Genomic DNA, 21,643 nt, shown 5'->3' with positions numbered 1-21,643 from the left:
TCTTCACAATCAGCTTGAGAGTAGGACTTTTTTTTTCTTCTGTCCAGACCTGAGATGTCTTCAAGGTGAGGAACTCCTTATATGGAAACTCCCTCCACCAATGCATATTGTCAATTTCTCTTTAATTTATAGTCTTGAAAAGTTGTCTGGGGTTCTTGAGAGGTTCAGTGAGTTGTCCAGAGTCACACAGCCAGGATGTGCCAGAAGTAGGACTTTTTCCCAGATCTTCCTGATTCCAAAGCTGGGCTTCTACTATCACATCACCTCGACTTTGGGTGGAAACTGCCTAAAGTGTTCCTAGTATTATATATAAGATCATAATGGTGAGACATGGAAAGTCACTTTTTCCTATGCCTCTGTTTCCTCCTCTGGGAAATGAAGAGGGTGTTGACTTTTGTGCTCTTTCTCAGCTTTAGCATGAAATGGAATCATTATTTTCCTGGGCACCAGCACAAGGTTCAGAATATTTTTGCCAATGCCACTTGTTGGTAAATACCCATTTCTGACTCTGCCCCAGGCACTGGATCTTAGAATTACTGGGTAGGAAGAGTAACAGAGCTATCAAAGTTGCTCAGGTCAGTTCCACTTTTCAAATATTACAAAAGCCAAGGCCTGGGGCTGAGGAAAACATATTGTTCTAGCAAAACTTCTGTCTACAATGAAATTGTAACTTGTAAGCAGTGTTTGATGGGACTGCTATACTACTATACTATAAGCTCAGTTTCCTTCCTTGCAGAGATGATAAGGTGTTTGCTTTGGGTTGGGAGTTGAAACTGCATGTCCTCTAAGGCCCCTTCAGCTCTAAGGCTTTTTTCCCCCTATTCAGAACTAGGAGCATTAATAAAGAGTGAGGAAAAAAAAAAAAAAAGAAAAAAAAATAAAGAGTGAGGGTGGAGGACTATCAAGCATAAGGCAGCAAAAGGTGATCTAGGTGGTTGTCAGATCATTCCATTCACTGGTCTCATCATATGTCTATTCATCTCAGCTCTGCTAATGAGGGGAGACCTAGCAGCACCCCATATGATGGGACACTGAACAATGGAAGGTCCAGTACTGAGGTAGGGATTGGTTTTTTTGTTTGTTTGTTTTTTGGGAGGTAGGGATTTTGAAATGGGAAGGCACAGTGGCTAAAGGATTAGACTTGAAGACCTGAGTTCCAATCCTACTTCATTCACTTAATTCGCTATGTGATCCCTGGGCAAGTCAATTAACCTCTCTCAGCCTTGGCTTATTAATCTATAAAATGGCGATAATAATAGCAGCCCCCTCCTAGGATTGTTGTAAGGATCAAATGAAATAAAGTATGCAAAGTGCTTTGCAAACTTTAAAGCCAGAGATAAATGTTAGCTATAGAGAATAGGTTAGTGTAGGCTGACCCTGACCGGAAGGGATCACAAGCAAGGCAGATTGGAAGAGATTACCCATTAATGGCCCTAGGGATGGGTGCTGCATGGAGATAAGGAACATAATAGAAAGGACTTAAGGCTAGGAATCTAGAAACTTGGATTCTACTTACTTTTATGTTTCTCTTACAGATTCCAAACCACAGGTTAGCTTAGGGTTATTTCTAAGTGTCAAGTTTGAATACACACATGCACATATGTAGGTATATTAACTTTGAACTTAGAAATAAACATAAGCTTTTATCTATCTATCCATCTATTATCTATTATCTATCATCTATCTGTCTGTCTATCTATCTATCTACCTATCTATCATCCATCTGTCTGTCCATCTGTCTATTGTTGATATATACCTATCCAAGAGACATTGTGACATAATGGATATCTAGCTGTCCTCCTAATTAGGAAGCCCTGGTTCAAGTTCTGTTTTTGACCCATACTGGCTATGTGACCCTGGATAAGGCACTTAACCTCTTAGTGTTTTGGGCAAGTCTTTAAGACAATGAGTTGCTGAGAAGGTGATCAGCGTCAGTAGAGGAAGTTCCTTTGGGAGTTCTTATATTCATGAAATCAAATGTCTAGTTACATCTCATGTGCATTTCCATAAAAGGGAATATCTATGGGAATGGAGAGGGGATGGGATTGGAACAGACCTATCATTTCGTGTCTGTATCTATGTCTATATCTATATCTATGTCCATGTCCATGTCCATGTCCGTGTATGTCTTTGTCTATATATCAACAGAGGAGAATTCTGTTATCTGATTATTGACAACTGATTATTGACATGGTGTAGTGGGAAGAAAGATGGATTAGGAATCAATGCAGGGCAGGAATCCAGGTTCCTGTACTTATTAACCTGTGTGACCCTTGGCAAGTGATTTCACCTAACTGAAGCTCAGTTTCCTTATTTGCAGAGATGATAAGGTGTTTGCTTTGGGTTGGGAGTTGAAACTGGACATCCTCTAAGGCCCCTCCAGGTCTAAGGCTTTTTTCCCTAATCAGAACTAGGAGCAGTAGATAGAACTTGCAGATGACAGACTTAGGCTTGACTATCTTCCTATCTTTCCACACCTTCCATGAAAACCTTCCTAACAATTAGAGCTGTCCAGAAGCGGGCTCGATTCCCCTTACACTAAAGGTCTCCAAGCAAAGGCTGGATGACCTCTTCTTGGGCTATGGTGCAGATTCTGGGTCAGGCACAGGTTAGACTTGATGGCCTTTAAGCTCTCTTCTGATGCTGATTCCCATGTGATTTCTATAGATCTTTTAGGAAATTTCCCAGAATATTCACATGCAGTATTTCATTGAATCCTCACAACAACACTGTGAACTGAGGAGCACTGATTTCATCTCCATTTTACAGATATAGAAACTGAGCTTCATGAAGGTTAAGCAAGTTAAATGACTTGCCTGAGATAACAAGGGACAGTCCTGAGCAGATTGAGTAAGATGCTCCATTAGCCCTTGGCTACATGAAAAGTGTTTCTAGAAACCTGTATGTCTCCCTAGTAGAAGTGCACCCCAAAGGAGACCATGCCCCAGTGTTACTTTTTGTTGGTTTTATCCAAGCCCCTGCCTGGTTGGAGGAGTTCAGGGCAGAAAAAATGGCTTCTTCCCTGGGAGAACTTGAGCTGATGGGATTGATGGAGGTTACGAGGGGCAGGTGCAGGTCTTTCTTGAGAGAGAGGTCAAATTAGCAGCTGTTTGACGCTCACCTCTCTGTGTGTATGTACACACAATATAACAGAACTACACAATCACATAATCATGCACAAAGTTACACAATGTACAACATAGCAGCCATCACTTTCATACACCTAAATTCACCTTTGGTTTTTTTGTACTTTAAAAAAAAATTAATTTGTTTCCTTCCCCCCCCCCCCCCGCCTTTTTTTAAATCAAGAAGGATGACACTTGAGGAACTTGAGCTATTCCACTGATTCAGAAAGCCTTTACATTTTAAAGTACTGAGTTTCAGTCTACTTCAATAGCCCACTATGTACCACACTCTGTGTCAGGCACATGGAATACAAAAACCCCAAATTGTACCTTGCATAGTGTTGAGAAGATAGACCTGATTGCTTCCTGCTCTTTCTCTAAACCTTAACTTCTTATCTCCCCACCTCAAAGAAGGAGCCCCCATCCTAAGCTTTGGTCCCCATACCTGACATTGAGCACCCATCCTCACCCCTAGCCCATATTCTTAGTTCTCATTCCTCACACAGAGCCCTGATCCCTGTCCCTGAGTCCCATTCCAATCCTTAGCTTCTATTGTTAACCTTTCCCTTCATCCTTCATCACATTCCCTTCATCACATCTGTATCCTTTGCTCTCCTCCTTAATATATATTCTCCATCTTGGACACTGAGATCTTTATCTTGGTTTTTGATACTCATGCCTCATCACCAATATTCAGCCCCCTCTTTATAAAGCTCAGCCCTTTATTCCTTTACTCTGTCCCTATCCCTGGCCCTTGGGTCTCCATCCCTAACATTGAGAGCCTCCCCCCTCCAACCCTCATGAGGAAATGCCTTGAGGTGACTGAAGCATGGGGACACTCAAAGTGTCTAGAATGTCTTGAGATATGGGTAAATCCTACGGGTCCAACGGTGCATTACATATTAAGAAGGCTTGGATAAGACTGGCTCTTAATACCCCTAAGGAATGTTAAAAGGGCTAAGAACAAGTAAGCCCAAACTCAGGGACATTTCCATAAAGACCAGGAACATCTACCCCTGGTATTATTTTAAATTAAACATTTCCATTTGATTTGATTTTAACCCTTTGTTTCCCTAGAATGTCTAGCAGAAACAAATTCTCATAAATATCCTAAAAGAGGAAAAAGAAAAAAAAAGGTCTGGTGTATTTCATAGCGACCAGGGTAAGAGCCAAATTGAAAACTGTATTCTCAAGTGATTGGGAATGGAGTTTGACCCAGGTACCAGATGTGGGTGGTGACAACCAATGACTGGATGTTCCCCTACTCCACCCTATATGGACCAGAGAACCAACTCAGGACTGAGGCACCTTGGTATATAGGGACAACCAATGCTAGCTTTGAATCCCATTTAGTTAATCAACAAGCATTTATTAAGGGCTTGCTGTGTACCAAGCACTGTGCTAGGTGTTGGCGATCTATGTCACTTTGGGCAGGTGAATTCCCCAGTCTGGCCCTCACTTTCCTTATCCACATAAACTGAAAAAGGTTGAACTACAAGTGACCTCTGAGGTCTTTTCTAGTTCTAAGACTCTGTGACATTTAAAGAGAGAAGATTATGACAACAGGACATTAAAAACCGTGCAGAAAGCCTGGTTCATGGGGAAAAAAAACAAATGAAAAAACCAGATCATTGTTTAAATCTCGACTGACATTTGCTACTTCTGATCTTGGGCAAATTATTTTCCCTCTGGCTTATATTACTTCTGTGCTTCTTTCTAGGACTAAATTTTAGGATCCCATGAACAAGGCGTTTATGTAATTGTGGACACAGCCTCTACATCTGACATTTATTCCTCATCCCCAAACCCCCATCTCCAGCCCTTATCCCCCATCAGTTGTCCATTCATGGCAAATTCTCATAATAACAATCATGAATACTTAGCTTCTATCCCACCCATTTAATGTACATACCACGCCCTCATCCCCATTACTTTATTCCTCATACAGAGTCTTTCTAGACTCAATATAGAAACAAAGACACCCCCCCACCCCACCCCCATCATGATAGTGCCTAGCAGAGAATTAGCACACAGTAAGATTTAATTCCTGATATTCAAGGGACAGATAGGATTTAGGAGCCCTGGAAAGACATGGGTTTGGGACAGGGGCTTCTTAGCTTCCAGGGTGCCCTCCCCTCCACCCCAACCTGAGGATCTTCACTCACCGGCATGGTCTGGCTGCCATGTAGGGCATTAATGGCAGCTTGGGCCTCAGCATGGGAAGAGTATTTCACAAAGGCACACCCTGGGGGAAGAGAGATCTGGTGAGAAAATGGAGCACTGGAGCTCATGCAGCCCAAACCCTGACCCAAACCATGGAAGCTAGAATGGGGGGAGATAGATATACAGAGACAGGAAGAGAGATGCTGAGTGAGAAAGAAGCAGAGAGGGAGAGACAGACAGAGAAGAGAGACAGAGGCAGAGGGTGAGGAGGCTTTAGCCAATCCATCAGCTCTACACCCATTACCCACTCTTTGCCACTTGGTAGCTTGGACAGAGACATTTCCTCTTCTAAATTCTGTCCTACATCCTGGGAGCCTTCCCTCACCTCTTTCCACACATGGCTTCAACAGGAAAAACCCTTCACAACACAACCCCCCAGGGCTCAGTCTGGCAGCAACGAATACTGCCTGCAGTTTTCCAGATGCATCCCATCTCTCTGTGCATAGCAGGATCCCCCTAAAGGTGGGGGCCACGTCTTCCTCATCAGATTGGCCCGTCTCCTACCTTTGCTGTTGCCATCTGGCCCCCGGAGGATTGTGCATTCCTCAATGTTCCCGAAGGCCTCAAAGAGCCGGCGGACGTCATCCTCAGATTGTTGCTTGTTGAGCATGCCAACAAAGAGTTTTCTGTCTTCTGGAACAAAATTAGGAGATGCTTACCGGGGTTCCGAATGGGGAGCCCTTTGAGGACCAAGGGGGACTGACTCAGGAGGCAGGAGGTGTGATGCTAGAGATTCTCAATCTCAGACCACCTTACTCCTCCGCCGGTGAAGGCTAGGACAGCTTCATGAAAAAGCAGATGGATGAACTTAGGTCACACCATGGGAAAGTGCTGCAAAATTTACCTAGAGCTTTCAGATTCTCCTTCCCTCACCCACCACTCCTGGCTCAATGCACCCCACCACACCATCTCTTTCACTTCTGCCACATTGCTTTTCAAAAGACTTTTACTTCCAGGATTAGCATTCCTTAGTTTCAAACATAATAATACAGGGTAGACCTTCATACACACACACCTACACACATATACATCTCTCTCTCTCTCTCTCTCTCTCTCACACACACACACACACACACACACACACACACACACACACACACACACATGCACCCAAGCATGCACATGTGCATCCACAGACATATCCAGAGTTTTGTGCAAGCAGATTCACCACCGTCCCACATGGAATAGAATTATATTTTCCCCAGGAAACCAAGGTCCAGTGTAGTTTGATGCCTGATCCAGTGATCAAACATAGCTTTCAGAGCAGAGAAGGCTTTATTCCACTTGTATAAACACACACTCACACACAAGCATATACAAATGCATTCATGCATGCTTACCTGCAAATACCCACAGAGCCATATGCAAATACATGCAAAAATATGCCCCTGTATACATAGGTCTACAGGTAGATGCATCCAAAATGCATAAAGAGCACATACTCAGGGCATGCAAGCAACATATACACCAACACACAAGGGCCCAGACAAAGGGGAATAAATGGACATGCAGGTATGCAAAGGACTCGGGCACACACCCTCTGCAGGGAGTTATTTACTCTTCTCCCATTGGGAGCTATTTCCTGCAGACAGCACTGGCCCCTCAAACACACACATGCCCAAACACCTGCTTGCATGCTTCCTTTCCTCCAGCCATCCATCATATTCGATACACTGACTGAGGCCAGTTCAAAATGAGATGATGGCAGTGATGGAGAAATGCAGACAAGGTGTTTGTTCCTCTTCCTGCTCTCCTGCCAAACCCTGCTCAGAACCACCTTTTTTTTCCAGGCACCCTTCTTTGATTGACCCCCATCCCCAACCCCTTAATGTTTTCCTTTAGCCAATAGGGACTTTTTTATACCTTGTGTATAGCCTCTAGTCCAACCCTCTCATTTTTCATATGAGAAAATTGGGGTAAAAGATTGTTAAGTGACTTACCCAAGGTCACACAAGTAATCAATATCAGAGGACCTCTGTCTGCTGAGCCAATACTCTTTCCACTGGACCAGGCTGCCTCCCCCATCAGGCTGTGGTGATTATTTGTCAACTCTTAGGCCTTAGGGAATCTATTTTCCTTAAACACGTGAGGGATAGGATCTCTCCTCCTTTCCTCTCCTTCTAGGGCAAGTCATGAGCAGATGCATCCTCTCAAGCCTGTAGCCCTGTTGTAGTGGAAGCCCTTGCATCCCAGATCTGAGGAGGGCTCAAGGATCAAGCCTAGGTTCCATCTAGAGCTGTAGTTTGGCCAGGAGAGAGATACAGAGGCCAACTGTGGACTGTTTCAGAAGCATTGATCCTTGGAGTTTTAGAGGCCTGTGCCCCATTCTTAGTCCAGGACCTTCTCTTCCAGGCTCACTTAGAAATCTGGATTCCCTTCTGGTTTCCCCAGGGTTGGGGTCAGCAAAGGTCTCCTAATGGAGAATGGGAACTTGGAGCTGGGTATAGCTAGAGGAGAGGGACATGTATTGGTAGAAGGGGATGGGGCACACACTCTACAGAGGGGGATTCCTTCTGCTAGGGGGACATTAACATCCTGGGTGGTCTTCTGAGCCACCTTCTCAATCCTCAGATAGGCTTGTCCTCTGAGATATTTTCCATCTCTGAACAGCAAAGATAAGGACAGTCAGAGAAATGTTCAGATACAGGTGATGAGGCCAGAATGGAAGAAGAGAGGGGACAGGCACAGGGGAAAGGGAGACAGAGAAAGGAGAAACAGAGTTAGAGTCGGAAAAAGGGAGACAAGGCAAAAAGGACTAAGAAGAAATGGGGGGAAGGGAGAATGGAAAGAGAGAAAAAGAAATAGAGACAGACAGAGACAGAGACAAATGGAGAGAGAGACAGAGAGAGAGAGACAGAGAGACAGATAGAGACAGAGACAAATGGAGAGAGAGACAGAGAGAGAGACAGAGAGACAGATAGAGACAGAGACAGAGACAGAGAGAGAGGAAAGAGGCAAAGGTGGAGGAAAAAAGTCAATGTATTTTCTCTCTCAGAAGTGGTGATGACATTTCAGATCAAATTAAACTTGGGCTTTTAAAGACTTCAGTGGAGGTTATTGAAACTCTTCGTGTGTGTGTGTGTGTGTGTGTGTGTGTGTGCTCGTGAGCGCGCGCGCGCGCGCTAGAGAGCATGGCATGCATCTGCACTTCCCCCACACCCAGGGATAAATGTCTCTCCTTTCACCCAATGCCCCAGCCAGCCTTTGGGGCCAGAGCCTCCTTCTATTAAAGTCCCTGATTAAATGGGATTTGCTGGAAGACAAAGAGGTGAAAACCTGCCAATTGCTAATCTCTCACCCTCCTGCTTAAAAATTCCATTTCCTTCATTGGGAGGGGGAAAAAAAAAGGAAAGGAAAAAAGGGGAGAGAGAATTCTCCGCCTCTGCCTGATTTAAATTCTGGAGCTGCAGCCTGGTCCCCTTCTCCCTCTCCTGACGTCTGAATATATTCCTTTATTATCATTATTACAGCTTTCTGATTGCATTAAAATTCATCCACACGCTTCTCTCCACATTGCCACTTCTCTTTTGCCAGTTTTTTTTTTTGTCAACTCTCTCTTCTACTCCACCCTTAACTCCCACCCTGCCCCACCCCCCAAACCAGTCCAGTACGCTGATAAGGTAACTCCTTCCTGGGAGCACTTCTAAATTGGGGGCAGGGTTGGGGCTTTGCCTCTTGCCCCTGAACTCCTCAGGGACATGGATCACAAAGTACTTCTTTCCAGAAGGTTGTTGTCCACAAAAGAAACCTGGCCAGAAGTAACCTGGCCTCTTCCAGGACACCTCCTGGATAATGCTTATACAAATCTGATGATTGCTTTCTTTGGGATCTCCAGGGTGATCAAGTGCCATTCAGCATGCTCTTGTTTGCAGACTGTTCTGTAAGATTTCCTGTGTTTTGTGCTGGAAGTCTGTTGTTTGTGGGAACTGAGGACTCTCTAAGGCTGGGAACTTGTCTTCCTCAGAAGTCCCAGGAGGGTAGGGATTAAGACCAAGGATGGCTAGGCTGTCTCTGGCTAGTCTGGCTATTGATTAGGAATGGACATAGCCTTGGAAATAAGGAGATAGAAGAGCTTTGGAACTGGGAAAGGAGGCTCATGACAGCCAAGACCTCTCCTCACTCATAACCAAGAACCCAAGATGGACAAGCTTCATATCCCCTCCTTTCAACACAAGTGCCTTTCCCAACTCAAACGGCTAGAGTCACCCACCCCATGCATGCATTGGGATGGATACTGCCAATAAGGCCAAAGTTTGGGATTTGAACTCCATCCTGGCTAGGCTGCTTCTCACCCAGTAAAACTGCATTCCTTGGGCTCAGGGTAAGTCTCTGATCTCAGTTACTAACTGATCCACCTAATCTTGAGTGTAATCTAACCCTTTAACTCCACTGGCTATCTCACAAACCTTGGCCATTGATCATGAGGAGGATGTTTCAGTTTTGTACATCCCTACACCTAGAAATTCTGTTTGAAGTCCACATTGCACTGATAGGGGTCAGGCATCATGACCTTACATGAAAGATGCCACATGTTAATTCAGTGCAAACATGGACAGAGAGGAATTGATGATGCTGACCTCATGCTTGACATCTCCAATTATGTATATGTAGGCTTCTTCAGCCTAGGTCAAGAAAACATAAAAGGAATTTGCCCCAAATCCCCTTGTTTCAGTTCATGAAATGGCAAAATCTCAAAGTTAGAAGAGATGTCAGGGAGTAGAAGTTCTTCTATGAGGTACTTGACAGGTGATCATCCAGCCTTTGCTCAGAAACCTCCACTGAGGGGGAAACCTATGACTTCCCAAGGCAGTCTATTCTACTTTTGGAAAGCTGTATTTGTTAGGACATTTTTCCTTACCTGAAGCCTAAATTTACTTCTTTGAAACTTTCCCCACATTGTTCCTGGGGCAATGGGCCCCGTGTTTTCCTGCTTTCTGAGATCAAACAATACAAGTCTGTTTCTTCTGCCGCCTGGTTACCCTTGAAAGCAGCTATCACAGGGGCAGCTTGATGGAAGCATGGCTAAAGCACCAGCCCTGCAGATAGGGGGACCTGAGTTCAAATCTGGCCTTAGACACTTGCTAGCTGTATGACGCTGGGCAAGTCACTTACCCCCAATTGCCTCCCCTCCAAAAAAAGAGCAGCTATCTTGTCCTTCTTAGGCCTTTTGACCTCCAGACTATACATTTTCAGTTCCTTTCAGCTGTTTCCCACATGGCATGATCTCAGGGCCCTTCTCCGCTCTTGTTGACCTCACCTAGTCCTACTTGAGCTCCCTAAAATGGGATGCCCAGAATTGATCACAATGTGCCCTACATGGTGTGATGAGGGCAGAGTAGAGGGAACATCACCTCCCTAGGCCTGAATCCTGTGTCTCTTTTCAAGCAGCCTAAAACCACATTGGACTTTTTGGCTCTTGTAATTGCACTGTTGATTCATATTGGATTTGATGTTTGCTTTGACCCCCAGATATTTTCTCAGATGAAGTGTCATCTAGCCATCCCTCCCTCACCTAGCACTCATGACACTGATGTTTTGGATCCAAGTGTAAGATGTTACATTTATCCCTTTTAAATGTCACCTTTATATAGAGTCAGCTCAAAGTTCTAGCTTGTTGAGATCCTTTTTGAATTCTGATTCTGTTATCTAGGGTGTTGACTATCCTCTGCGGCATTTTTGTTTCCAGCAAATTTGATAAACATGCATTAAGTTAAGTAACTGATAAAAATGTTAGTTAGCATAGATCCTTGGGGAACTTCACTAGAGACTTTCCAAGGTGATATTGGACCACTAATGATTACATTTCTGATCTAGATATTTTATCTGTTCCAGATGTATCTAACAGTATTACTGTCTAGCTCATGTCTCTCTAGTTTGTTCACAAGAAGAATATGAGAGACTTGTCAAATGCTGGGCTAAAATCTATTTAAGCTTTATTTAACAGCAGTTCCCTGATCTAGCCATCAAAAGAAAGAAATGGGGTTAGTCTGGCACAACCTATCCTCCATGAATTCAACATGTCCAAGACATCACCTTTCCCCATAAACCCTCTCTGTTTCTGTTGAAGTCATCACAATCTTTTCAGACATCCAGGTTTGCAAGCTTGGAACTATCCTCAACTCTTCCCTTCACCTTCCCCCTCACATCTAATTAACTGCCAAGTCTTGTCAATTCTATCTCCCCAATATATTCCACACCTGTCCCTTTCTGTCCACACAATGACTAAGTGGCCAGTTCACACTGGATCACAAGAGCTAGTTGTTAAATTTCCACCATGAGCACTTACAACTCAGAAATTGGCAAGTACTACAAATAAGAATTAATTTATTATTGTGTTGATTTTTTAGGCTTTAAAAAAGACAAGAAAAAAGTTAATAATTCAGATTGAACTTAAAAGTGCTTGTTTTTGTTTTTGTTTTGGGCAGGGGAGGGATCTGCTTGTTAAACATCTACCAGCAAACCTTTGCCTAAAACAAAGCTTCTTAAACTGTGGGTCATGCCACCACATGGGGTCATGTAATTGTATGTGGGGGGGTCACAAAAAATTTGGCAACAATAAAAGGTTATGTATACCTGTTTCATATACCTATACACCCATATACCGAGGGTCATGTAAAATTTTCTCAGGCAAAAAGGGGTCATGAGTGGAAAAACTTGAAGAAGCCCTGGCTTAAAGGCCAGGTCTGACCATGTCACTCCCCTGTGCAAGCAGCTTAGTGACTCCCTACAGGATATAGGGTAAAATAGGAGCAGGTCCTCTTAGGCTTTTAAAGCCCTTCCCAACTTACTCTAGGCGCAGTGAAACTCTCTTTCATATCCTAGCCAAACTGGCCTGTTGGCTATCCCTCCTCCATGTTATTCTGTCTCCTAACCCTACACTTTTGCATAGGCTATCTCCAACCCTTGGGATAGGCTTCCTCCTTACCTCTGTTTCATAGAATCCCTCTAGCTTACCCCCCCCCAATAGAATGTAAGCTTCTTGAGGGTAAGGATTATTGCATTTTTGTCTCTGTATCCTTTGGGCCTAGCCTGGTGCCCAGCACATGAAAGGCATTTCATGAATCCTTGTTGAGTTGAATTGATGCTATGCCAGGTCTTCATAATCACCTCTTCCTTTTCTAGGTGTTCATTAACCATCCTTTAAAAATACAGTCAAGAATTTTACCACAAATAGAAGTCAGGCTCACTGGCCTCTGGTTTTCAGGCTCCATTCTTTTGCTCTTTGAATATCTGGACGGTATTTGTCCTTATCTAACCCTGTGCTCTATCATTTCCTACTCCCCACAGTTTGTCAAAGATCAGCGACGGTGGCTGAGAATTTATATTTAGGTTGATATGAGGAACTTGGATTCTTGCATCCCTAAAATACTAGTGCCTAGAAGTTTGTCCAGAGGATACTCTTATAGCTCATAAATGTTCATATTTTTCTTTTTTTACTTTTAAGAGGACGTGGAATGCTTATCTTACAGTGTCATGACTCTAAACAGCTTGTCTGAGATCTTTATGGACTACAGGTTTATAGGATGAGCTTTGCCTTGGCCTAAAAATTTCTAAAACTCACATTTGCCAATACATTAGTAACCTGAGATCCTATTTTTTTTTTTGTTTTGGTGACTTGGACTAACCAATAGTAGGCAGGTACTCCCTTATTATGGGATGCCAGAGCTCATATGTGCTATAGATTGGGGAGGGGCTCATTTGGGAGAAGCATTGGGCCCTTTGCATTTATGGGGATACATTATCTACCCAGGACTTTTGTTATTGAATGCCCTCATTTTCAAGCTCTTTTCCTTCTTGTTTTAGACTGCAATTATATGTTTGTGTATTTTTTTAAAAGTCAGGTCATTTTCTTTTTCCTAACTTTTGATTTTTGGAATGTTCACGTATTGATATCTTTTGTGTTACTGAATTCCTTACAAGAATTTGTATTTAGGCTGATATGAGAAGTTTGGATTCTTGCATCCCATAAATACTAGTGCCTAGAAGTATGTCTAGAGTACACTCTTTTTATAGCTTATAAATGTTCAGGTTAGGTGAAGTAGAAATTGTAGATGGATTAGTTGAGGAACTTGGTCACACCCTATGGCATCTGTATAAATCCATTCATTTAGTTGGAAGAAAGTCCAAGTTTCTCTCTTGCTTCCTCTTCCCTCCCAACCTCTTCCCCTCCCCCAGACAGGTCATTCTCTGCCAAGCAATGGATTACCAATCTCTGGTTTCCACTAGCTAAGTGGTCAACATGTGTTCTCACCTGATAGATATATCAGGGCTACATGGGGTAGGGGGGGGTGATTTTGACCCCATTTTATCATATGTTTCTGTGCTTTATGATCATTCTCCAAGGTAAGCAAAATAAGAGTTAAGTTTAATTCAACAAAACGTATCAAATGACTGCCATGCTAGGTTCAGGAAGCTGAAAAAAAAAGAAGTCACAGACCATTTCTTCAAGGAGCTTGTAACCTAATAGGAGATCAAGACATATTCATGAGTATCCTACCCCAAAGTAAAATCTGATAAGGACAAAGTCCCATAAGAAGTTTGGGAAAGCGGGGCACGAGGGAACGCTTTCTTTAGTAGGTGGTATCTGACCTGGGCCTGAAAAGGAGGAGGTTTTCAATGGGTGTATATAAGGAGGAAGTATGTTCCAAGCATGGGGGATGGTCTACATGAATGCAAGAAGACAGAAAAAGTCATGACATAATTAGGGAGAAGGTAAAAATTACTCTTAAGTTGTGTACTTGTCTGACTGGGAGGATGTCTCATCAATAGAAATAGGGAAGGTTGCATGAGATTTGGTTTTGGGAAAAGATAATAAGTTCCATTTTGGACAGACTGAGTTTGAAATGTCAATAGGATGTACAAGTTGAAATATCCAGTGACAGTATTGGCTTGGATCTCAAGATTCTATGTAAATCAGTCATCTGCAGAAAGATGATAACTGAAATCAACTCAAGGTGCTGCAATTATCAAGAGAAAAAATGTAGAGAGAGAAAAGAAGATTCAAGACAGAGGTTTAGGGGGACACCCACTTTAATGTGTGGGAGAAACATCTAGCAAAGGAGATGGAAGGACTAGTTAGAGAGGTAAAAGAACCTGGGGAAGGAACAAAGATCAATCATAGCCACACTCAAATTTCATTGAATGGACTCTACTTCATTTTGATGTCTGGCTTGAAGGGTCAATTGATATTTAAATATGTGAAGTAAAGAATACAGTATAAATGTTAGCTAGCTAGTAGTAGTACTGCTGGTAGTGGTGGTAGTAGTAGTAATAATGGTGGTGGTAGTGGTAGTAGTAGTGGTGGTATTGGTGGTTGTAGTAGTAGAGTAGTAGTGGTGGTAGTATTAGTAGCAGTAGCAGTTGTAGCAGTAGCAGTAGAAGCAGTAGTAGTAGCAATAATCAGAAGACCTCAGTTCTAGCATAGGGGCTGTTTCTGACTTTCTGTGTATTTTGGGTGTTACTTTGCCTCTAGGCCTCAGCTTTGTTATCTATAAAATGAACATCTGTGCTACCCATCTCAGGAGGAATTTTGTGAGATCAGACAAATTAATGGATGTGAAAGTATACTGAAGAACTATAAAGGGTGGTACATATGTAAGGGATTATTTATTATGATGATGGTTATTAATAATCATAATATTAACAATCTCATAATTTTTTCTTTTTAAGAGTGAGTTTTCCTAGTTAGTGACAGCTGGATGGCTACCAGTCTTCACAAGCCTCACCACTGATTTATGTGCCAGCGTACATCCACTTCGGAAGAGAAAAATGTCAGGAAAACTTCCTTACGCTGTGACTTTAGAACTATCCCAAAGTGGAATGACCTGCATTCTCCTAATTGGAGGTTTTCAAGTAGAGGCTGTGTAACCACTTGTTAGTGGTATTATTGAAAAGAATCCTTGCTCCAGAATGGGTTTAAGTTAAGGGATGACTCCAATAACATTTCTCTAAGAGTTTGGGTAAATTGGGTTCTAGTCAAAAGTGATCCCCTCCTACTTCTGAGGAGGGGGAGAGAGAGAGAGAGAGAGAGAGAGAGAGAGAGAGAGAGAGAGAGTGAGCGAGAGAGAGTGAGCGCACAATGCCTGACCCAAAGAACGGAAACACTAATGGTGGAATTCCAGGCATTATGGGCAGAAGTATTTTTGGCCCCGGGAGTCTTCCACAGCCTCTCATATCACAGCGTGTAGGGAGCATCTGTCTGGCTGGACCATGGGCCTAGACAAGCCTTGGGGCTGGGAAGGGGGGTGGGGAGCTGTGGGTGGGCAGCAGCAATGCCAGTTGGTTTGCCAAATGCTGGCGCCCCAGCTCTAATGCTCAATTTCGGGTTTAATTTTCAAAATTTGATTCGCTCATTACCATCGGCATTAAACAATATTTCCTGTTTAAGTATGAATGGGCTGCTCCTCCTGATGGGGACGAGTGCTCAGATGGTTAATGCCTTTTATAGCTGCAATAGACTTTTACTGTTCTCTCCCCTCCAGCTGCTGTGCTTTCAGGGAGAGAAGGAAGCAGGGGTGAGGTCCTAGGGGGAGGAGAGAGCAAGAGGCCTAGGGAGCAAAGGGGAAACTGAGAGCAGGGGAAATACAGGCATCCAGGAGGAAAACTGGGGGGGGGGGATTAGAAGAGTGTTTTTTTAGCCCTGTGGGATTTGGATTCCCGAAGACCCCTAAACTTGGAGAGTTAGGGGATCAGGCCCAACAGGAGCTCAATGTGGGATGGGGACAGAGTGATTGACCTGAGGGGATCGCTGGATGTCTGGAGGAAGAGAACAGAGAATCTGGCCTCAGAGGGTCTCAGTAGAGAAGGCCACAGATGGCGGATAAAAGGGGTAGATTCAGGGACTGGACAGAGGTTTCTAGACTTCAGGGAAGAGCTGGAACCAGGCATTTTTCTTCCAGGGCAAGGGACATGACCTATGGGGAGGCAGCTGGTGGTACAGTGACCAGAGTGCTAGGCCTAGAGTTAGGAAGACCTGAGTTCAGATCCTGCCTTAGACATACTAGCTGAACTTACTTAAACAAGTCACTTAACCTCTGCTTGCCTCAGTTTCCTGAGTTATAAAATGGGGGGGGGTTATAATATCACCTACTTCCCAGGATTGTTGTGAGGATTAAATAAAACAATATTTGTAAAGCACTTGGCACATTGCCTAGCACAAGGCAGGAGCTTAATAAAATTTACCTCCCCCCCCCTACTTCTTTCCTTGTATGTGTGTGAGGGTAGGTGGGTAGGGGACAGTGGGTGGCTGCCAGCCTGGGTTGGGGAGGGGTTGAAAATGGCTCAGGAGATCAATCGGGGTTCATTCCTTCCTTAAGGTATGTGGGACAGAAAGTGTACTGAAAACTTCCTATACTGCTGAAGTGTAATCAGTACCCTCTAAGTTTGTTACCCTGGGGCAGCATCCCAGTCGCTCCCATCTTGGTTACAGCTGAGATGGACTCAGCTGGACTTTGTCTTATTCTCTGGTCCTCTGATGCATTGTGGGATGAGTTGGGGGTAGGAGGGGGTTAGTCTTTTCTCATGCTGGGATTGTGGGAGCTTCCTTGGGCCGGCTGCTGGAGGCACCCCAGGACAGAAACATAAGAGGATAAAGCACCGGGCAGAGCCCTGAAGCATTGGAAGCCAGCAATAATAGGGAAAGCTGGGAGTCTGAGCTGTATCTTTGGAGAACTCTTCCTGCTCCTGGAAGGGAGGGTCCCACTTAAGATGCCCTGGGCTGTGATATTCAAGAGCAGTTAATTCATTGAAATGAACCCAAAGATAGACATTATAAAGCTCAACTGGAACCAGCATTTGGATTTTCTTCTCTTTTGCTTTTGGCTATTAAAAAAATCCACCGTTATGATGACCAGTTCCCATCTACCAGCACAGATAACTTAGAAGTAACTAGACTATTCTTTCCTATTTCTTCAATAGAAAAAATAAAGTGAGAGAGGAAGAAAGGTACAACTTCACTCCCAACCTTTGGCCTTGCTCCTCTTGCTATCAGAAGGTCTGCCTTTCCTTAGAGAGCACTATGTACTCAGGATTCCCATTCTCCCAAGTGTAGGATGAGGAGTTTTGGGGTAATAGTAAAGTATCTGGGGGAAAAACATTGATAAATTGGGGGGGGGTAGAATCTTGATTAGGATGCACACTTATCTAGGTGTGGAGAAAAAGTCAGACAAGTGTGTGTATGTTTTGAGATTTGTATAAACAGGCTCTGAAAGTCTAGAACGCCTATTAATTCTCTGTGTAAGGGATCATTTGCTATGCTGGAAATGTCTTCTTCCTTCTAAGGCTTGGTCCATATGGTTGAGAGAGACCTCCACAGCCATATTTTGAAGTGAAATTTGCTTGTAGTGACCCGACACTCCTTCATCTCTCTGGGGTACCTTCTATCCTTACATCAAGCATCCTGCTCTCTGAAAATATTCTAACATCAATCATTTACACCTCAGTATAATGTAGATTATAAGAACATCTTGTTAAGTCCTGTAGACTGCTTCATGCATGCCAACAAATCGATGGCGAACCCACCTCAGAGCCAGGAAGACCTGGGTTTAAAAGTCCTACTTCTGATTTATCCCCGCCATTCCATACTTAGTGTGTCTTTTGACCCTCCCACGACTGGGCCTCTAAGCTTGCAGAGTCATTGCTGAAAGGCATTGGGAGATTGGGGAGTTTCCTCATTGGGACTTCTGTCCAACAAAGACGTCACATGTACCATCTCAAAAAGCATGAATGTAGGTCACCGCATTTGCTCAGCCAGGGAGGTTTGTATTTTGGCCTGATCTCTCACTGGGGAATCATGGGCTGTCTCATGACAAGGATTTTCAGCACTGAGAAGTGAGTGGGAAAAGAGGTTTTAAGGAAGGAGGGAGGGCTTGCTGAAAGCACTAAAAATCACGCCAGAGGATGTGACGTCTCCTCAGCCTTCCCCAGGGTCTGGCTAAGTAGGAAGGAAACTCTAACTCCCCCATGAAGTCAAATGACTGACCTACGGTCACCTAGTTGGGGAACTTTGGGGAGAGTGTGTGACCCTGGGCAAGTTACTTAACCCCCATTGCCCCACAAAAAAAAGTTATGGGGAGAAGTGGGGTTTCAGCCTGGTTCCTCTAAGTCTAGAAAATAACAACTGACATTTATATAGTGTTTTACAGTGGGCAAAATGTTTTGCTTGCATTCTCTTGTTTGAGTTTCCCAACAACCCTGTGAGGCAGGTACCACAGGTGTTAGCCCCATTTTACAGATAAGAAATCAGATTCAGAGGTTACTTCTGACATAGCTAGTAAGGGTCAGAGACAAGGCACTGTCCATTCTGCCACACTGTCTGCTTCCTACTGGTGATGCCAGGACCTTTGTGGACACTAGGGTTGGGGCTGGGGACCAGGAAGGAAGGGACAGGCTCTTGCTGAGGTGGAGGCTGTGTGAATCAGGGACAAGGACTGCACCACACCTGCCTGGGTAGGCATTTGTCATTCCTAGGCCACACAGAGGGAGCCCAGGGAGTAATTTTTCCCTGGGACAGATCTAGTAAAGGCCGTTTGTCTTAATTAAGGCAATGGCCTATTGCATAACTCACAGCATGGGGCAGTCTGCAGGAATTGACAAGGCGTCTCCATAAATCCCTGCAAGCCATAACAATATTGCAGCAAGCAAGGCCACCGGGTAGCCTAAGTCAGTGTATCCTAGTGGGCAAGGAAGGGTATAGGAAAATGGTGGGGGTAAGGGGGGAGACTTAGATAGGAAATAAGGAGAGACCAAAGGAGGAGATCAGGAGAGACAGAAAGAAAGAGACAGAGAGACAGAGACAGAGAGACAGAGACAGAGACAGAGAGACAGAGAGACAGACAGACAGGCAGAGACAGAGAGAGAGAGAGACAGAGAGAGACTGAGAGACAGACGGAGAGACAGGCAGAGACAGAGAGACAGAGAGAGATGGAGACAGAGACAAAGAGACAGAGACAGAGAGACAGAGACAGAGATGCAGAGAGAAACATAGAGACAGAGAGATTGAGAGACAGACAGAGACAGAGAGACAGAGAGAGATAGAGAGAGACAGACAGACAGGCAGAGACAGAGAGACAGAGAGAGATTGAGAGACAGACGGAGAGACAGGCAGAGACAGAGAGAGAGAGACAGAGAGACAAAGAGAGACGGAGACAGAGACACAGAGACAAAGAGACAGAGACAGAGATGCAGAGAGAAACATAGAGACAGAGAGACAGAGAGATTGAGAGACAGAGAGAGACTGAGAGACAGAGAGAGATAGAGAGAAACAGAGACCGAAGAGGGTACAGAATGTGCTCTAGGACCCCCAGCTGGGCCCATCCCTGAAAGGCCAGTCCAAGAGCCTCGGTGGTTTCTGCTCCTCCTCCATCTGTGCTCCGGTAGTAGAGCTCATAATTTCTATTAATAGGATCATAGGCTTAGAGCTGGAAGGTACCTTAGGGCTCATCAAGTCCATGCTTCTTATTTTACAGATGAGGAAATGAGGCTCAAGGAAGTTAAGTGACCCAAGGTCACACAACTGAGAATCGCCCGAGGCAAAGTCTGAATTCAGGCCCAGCACCCCACCTAGCTGCCTCACTAAGGAAGGAGTCTTTCCTCCTCCCTGTGTGCACCCCCAAATCTCAGCCCTGCTCTGAGCTGAATGGACAGGTGTACCAACAACAGAGCTACAGAAGCGGGAATGAGAAGGGATTGGAGAAATATTTGTCGGCATGAAAGTGGTTGCTCTGATAGGGCAAGAATCCCTAAGCACATAAAATCTTAAGCAAAGTCCCTTCACTGCTCTGGGACTCAGTTTCCCCATCTATAAAATAAAAAGGTTAGACTAGATCTCTAGGGCCTCTCTCAGAACTAACAACCTGTGATCTGAAGTGTTTCCCCACCTCCCACCCCTGTCTTGGAAAAACAGTCTTCAGTGTCAGTTTGGAGAAAAGTGAGGGTGTCTGTTCCCCTCTGGCCAACACACTTGTGCAGTTCCTCTTCCCACTCTGGGCCAGATTCCAGTACTCAGTGAAGGAGCCCACAAGAAGGAGCCAATCTTCCCTCAGAAGAGGGATTGATGGAGGATTGTAACTCACCACCCCCAAGAGACAGAAAAGGCCGTCTGGGGAATGGGGGAGGCTATTGAGATCTAGCCTATGGAGAAACTCCTCTCCCCTCTTTCACCCCTACTTTCACTGATATTTAAATGATTACTGATCCTATTCATATAGCATTTTAATGTTTATATTAAAAACATTTCTTGACAATTCTGGGAGGTAAGTCGGGCAATAATCATTGTCCATTTTATAGTTGGGGAAACTGAGGCTTAGAATGACTTACTCTCGGTCATATATTCAATAAGTGGGGGAGCTGGAACTCAAACCTTCCCCTTCTCATTCCAAGTACGGTGCTCCTTGAACTAGCTGACTCTGCCTCTCGCTATAGTGGGTCCCCTTGGAATCATAGTTGCATTAGCCTAGGATTTAAAACATCTTTCCTCTGTCTCTGGTAATGTATCAGCTAATGACTTAAGGGAAGAAGGTTTAAGGCAGGGCTTCTTGGCTCATTTCTTGTCCCATGGAACCCTTTGGCAGGCTGATGAAACCTGTGGATGCCTTCTCAGGAGAATGTTTGTAAATAATTGGGAAAAATGCTTGATTCCAGTTGGGGTTAGTGAAAAAGAAAGATTTTTTTTCTTTGTCCTCCAAGTTCTATCCATGGACCACTCTGGGGATCCATGGACTCTGGGTTAAGCATCCTTGGTTTTAGGTATGACTGTTCTCAAGAGTATTTCCATTTTAGCTGAGGCCTTCGATACCTTGATCCAAAGTAATGGGCCTCTAATGGTTCAGTCTTAGGCACTGGAGCAGGTGCAGAGGTTAGGGAAGAATTAGGGACAGGAAAAGGCCATCTGGATGGTCTCACATCATATCAAGAAATTTGGCTTCTCCTCCTGTGTATGGCCAGTCTCCCCCAGGCAGCCCCTAGGAAGATGGACTCCTATGCCTCAGGACACTTGATATTGTCCAGATATTTACTTAGGGGTTTCTAAAAAGAATGAAGCTCCTTTTCTGGATTAAATATTTTTACTTGGCAAGTAGAATTTCTACTCTCAGGGAATAGGACAAAGAGAAAACAGGTATAGTAGAAAGAGGGCTGGGTACTCAGGAGGCCTGGATTCAAATCCTACCACTAATACTTAATAGCTATGTAACCACAGACCAGTCATATAACTTCTTGAGCCTTAGTCTCTGCACCTATAAAAATGGTACTTGTACCATCTACCTCCCAGAGGTATCGGTGTCGTGAAAGAAGCATTA

At 44.2% G+C, this 21,643-nt stretch overlaps 1 protein-coding gene across 33 annotated transcripts in view; it reads right to left on the bottom strand.

Annotated features, from left to right (window-relative positions):
* Positions 1 to 21,643, bottom strand: part of CELF4 (CUGBP Elav-like family member 4) — a 585,818-nt gene that overhangs the window by 54,964 nt on the left and 509,211 nt on the right. For 24 of the 33 annotated variants that reach the window (XR_006354073.1, XM_043975762.1, XM_043975767.1 and 21 more), the window contains 2 exons: positions 5,853 to 5,981; positions 5,291 to 5,370 (listed from right to left, as the gene is read on the bottom strand). Coding sequence is in view for 32 of the 33 variants with exons in the window: in XM_043975762.1 (XP_043831697.1) it covers positions 5,291 to 5,370; positions 5,853 to 5,981 (209 nt within the window). In the remaining variant the exon portion in view is untranslated. The remainder of the gene's footprint in view (positions 1 to 5,290; positions 5,371 to 5,852; positions 5,982 to 21,643) is intronic. The other 9 variants (XM_043975765.1, XM_043975777.1, XM_043975770.1 and 6 more) reach the window with 1 other exon arrangement.

Source organism: Dromiciops gliroides, chromosome 1 (genome assembly GCF_019393635.1).
Source record: "Dromiciops gliroides isolate mDroGli1 chromosome 1, mDroGli1.pri, whole genome shotgun sequence".
NCBI lineage: Eukaryota > Metazoa > Chordata > Mammalia > Microbiotheria > Microbiotheriidae > Dromiciops > Dromiciops gliroides.
Note: the sequence above shows the minus strand (reverse complement) of the source record. Positions and strands in the feature narration are given on the sequence as shown.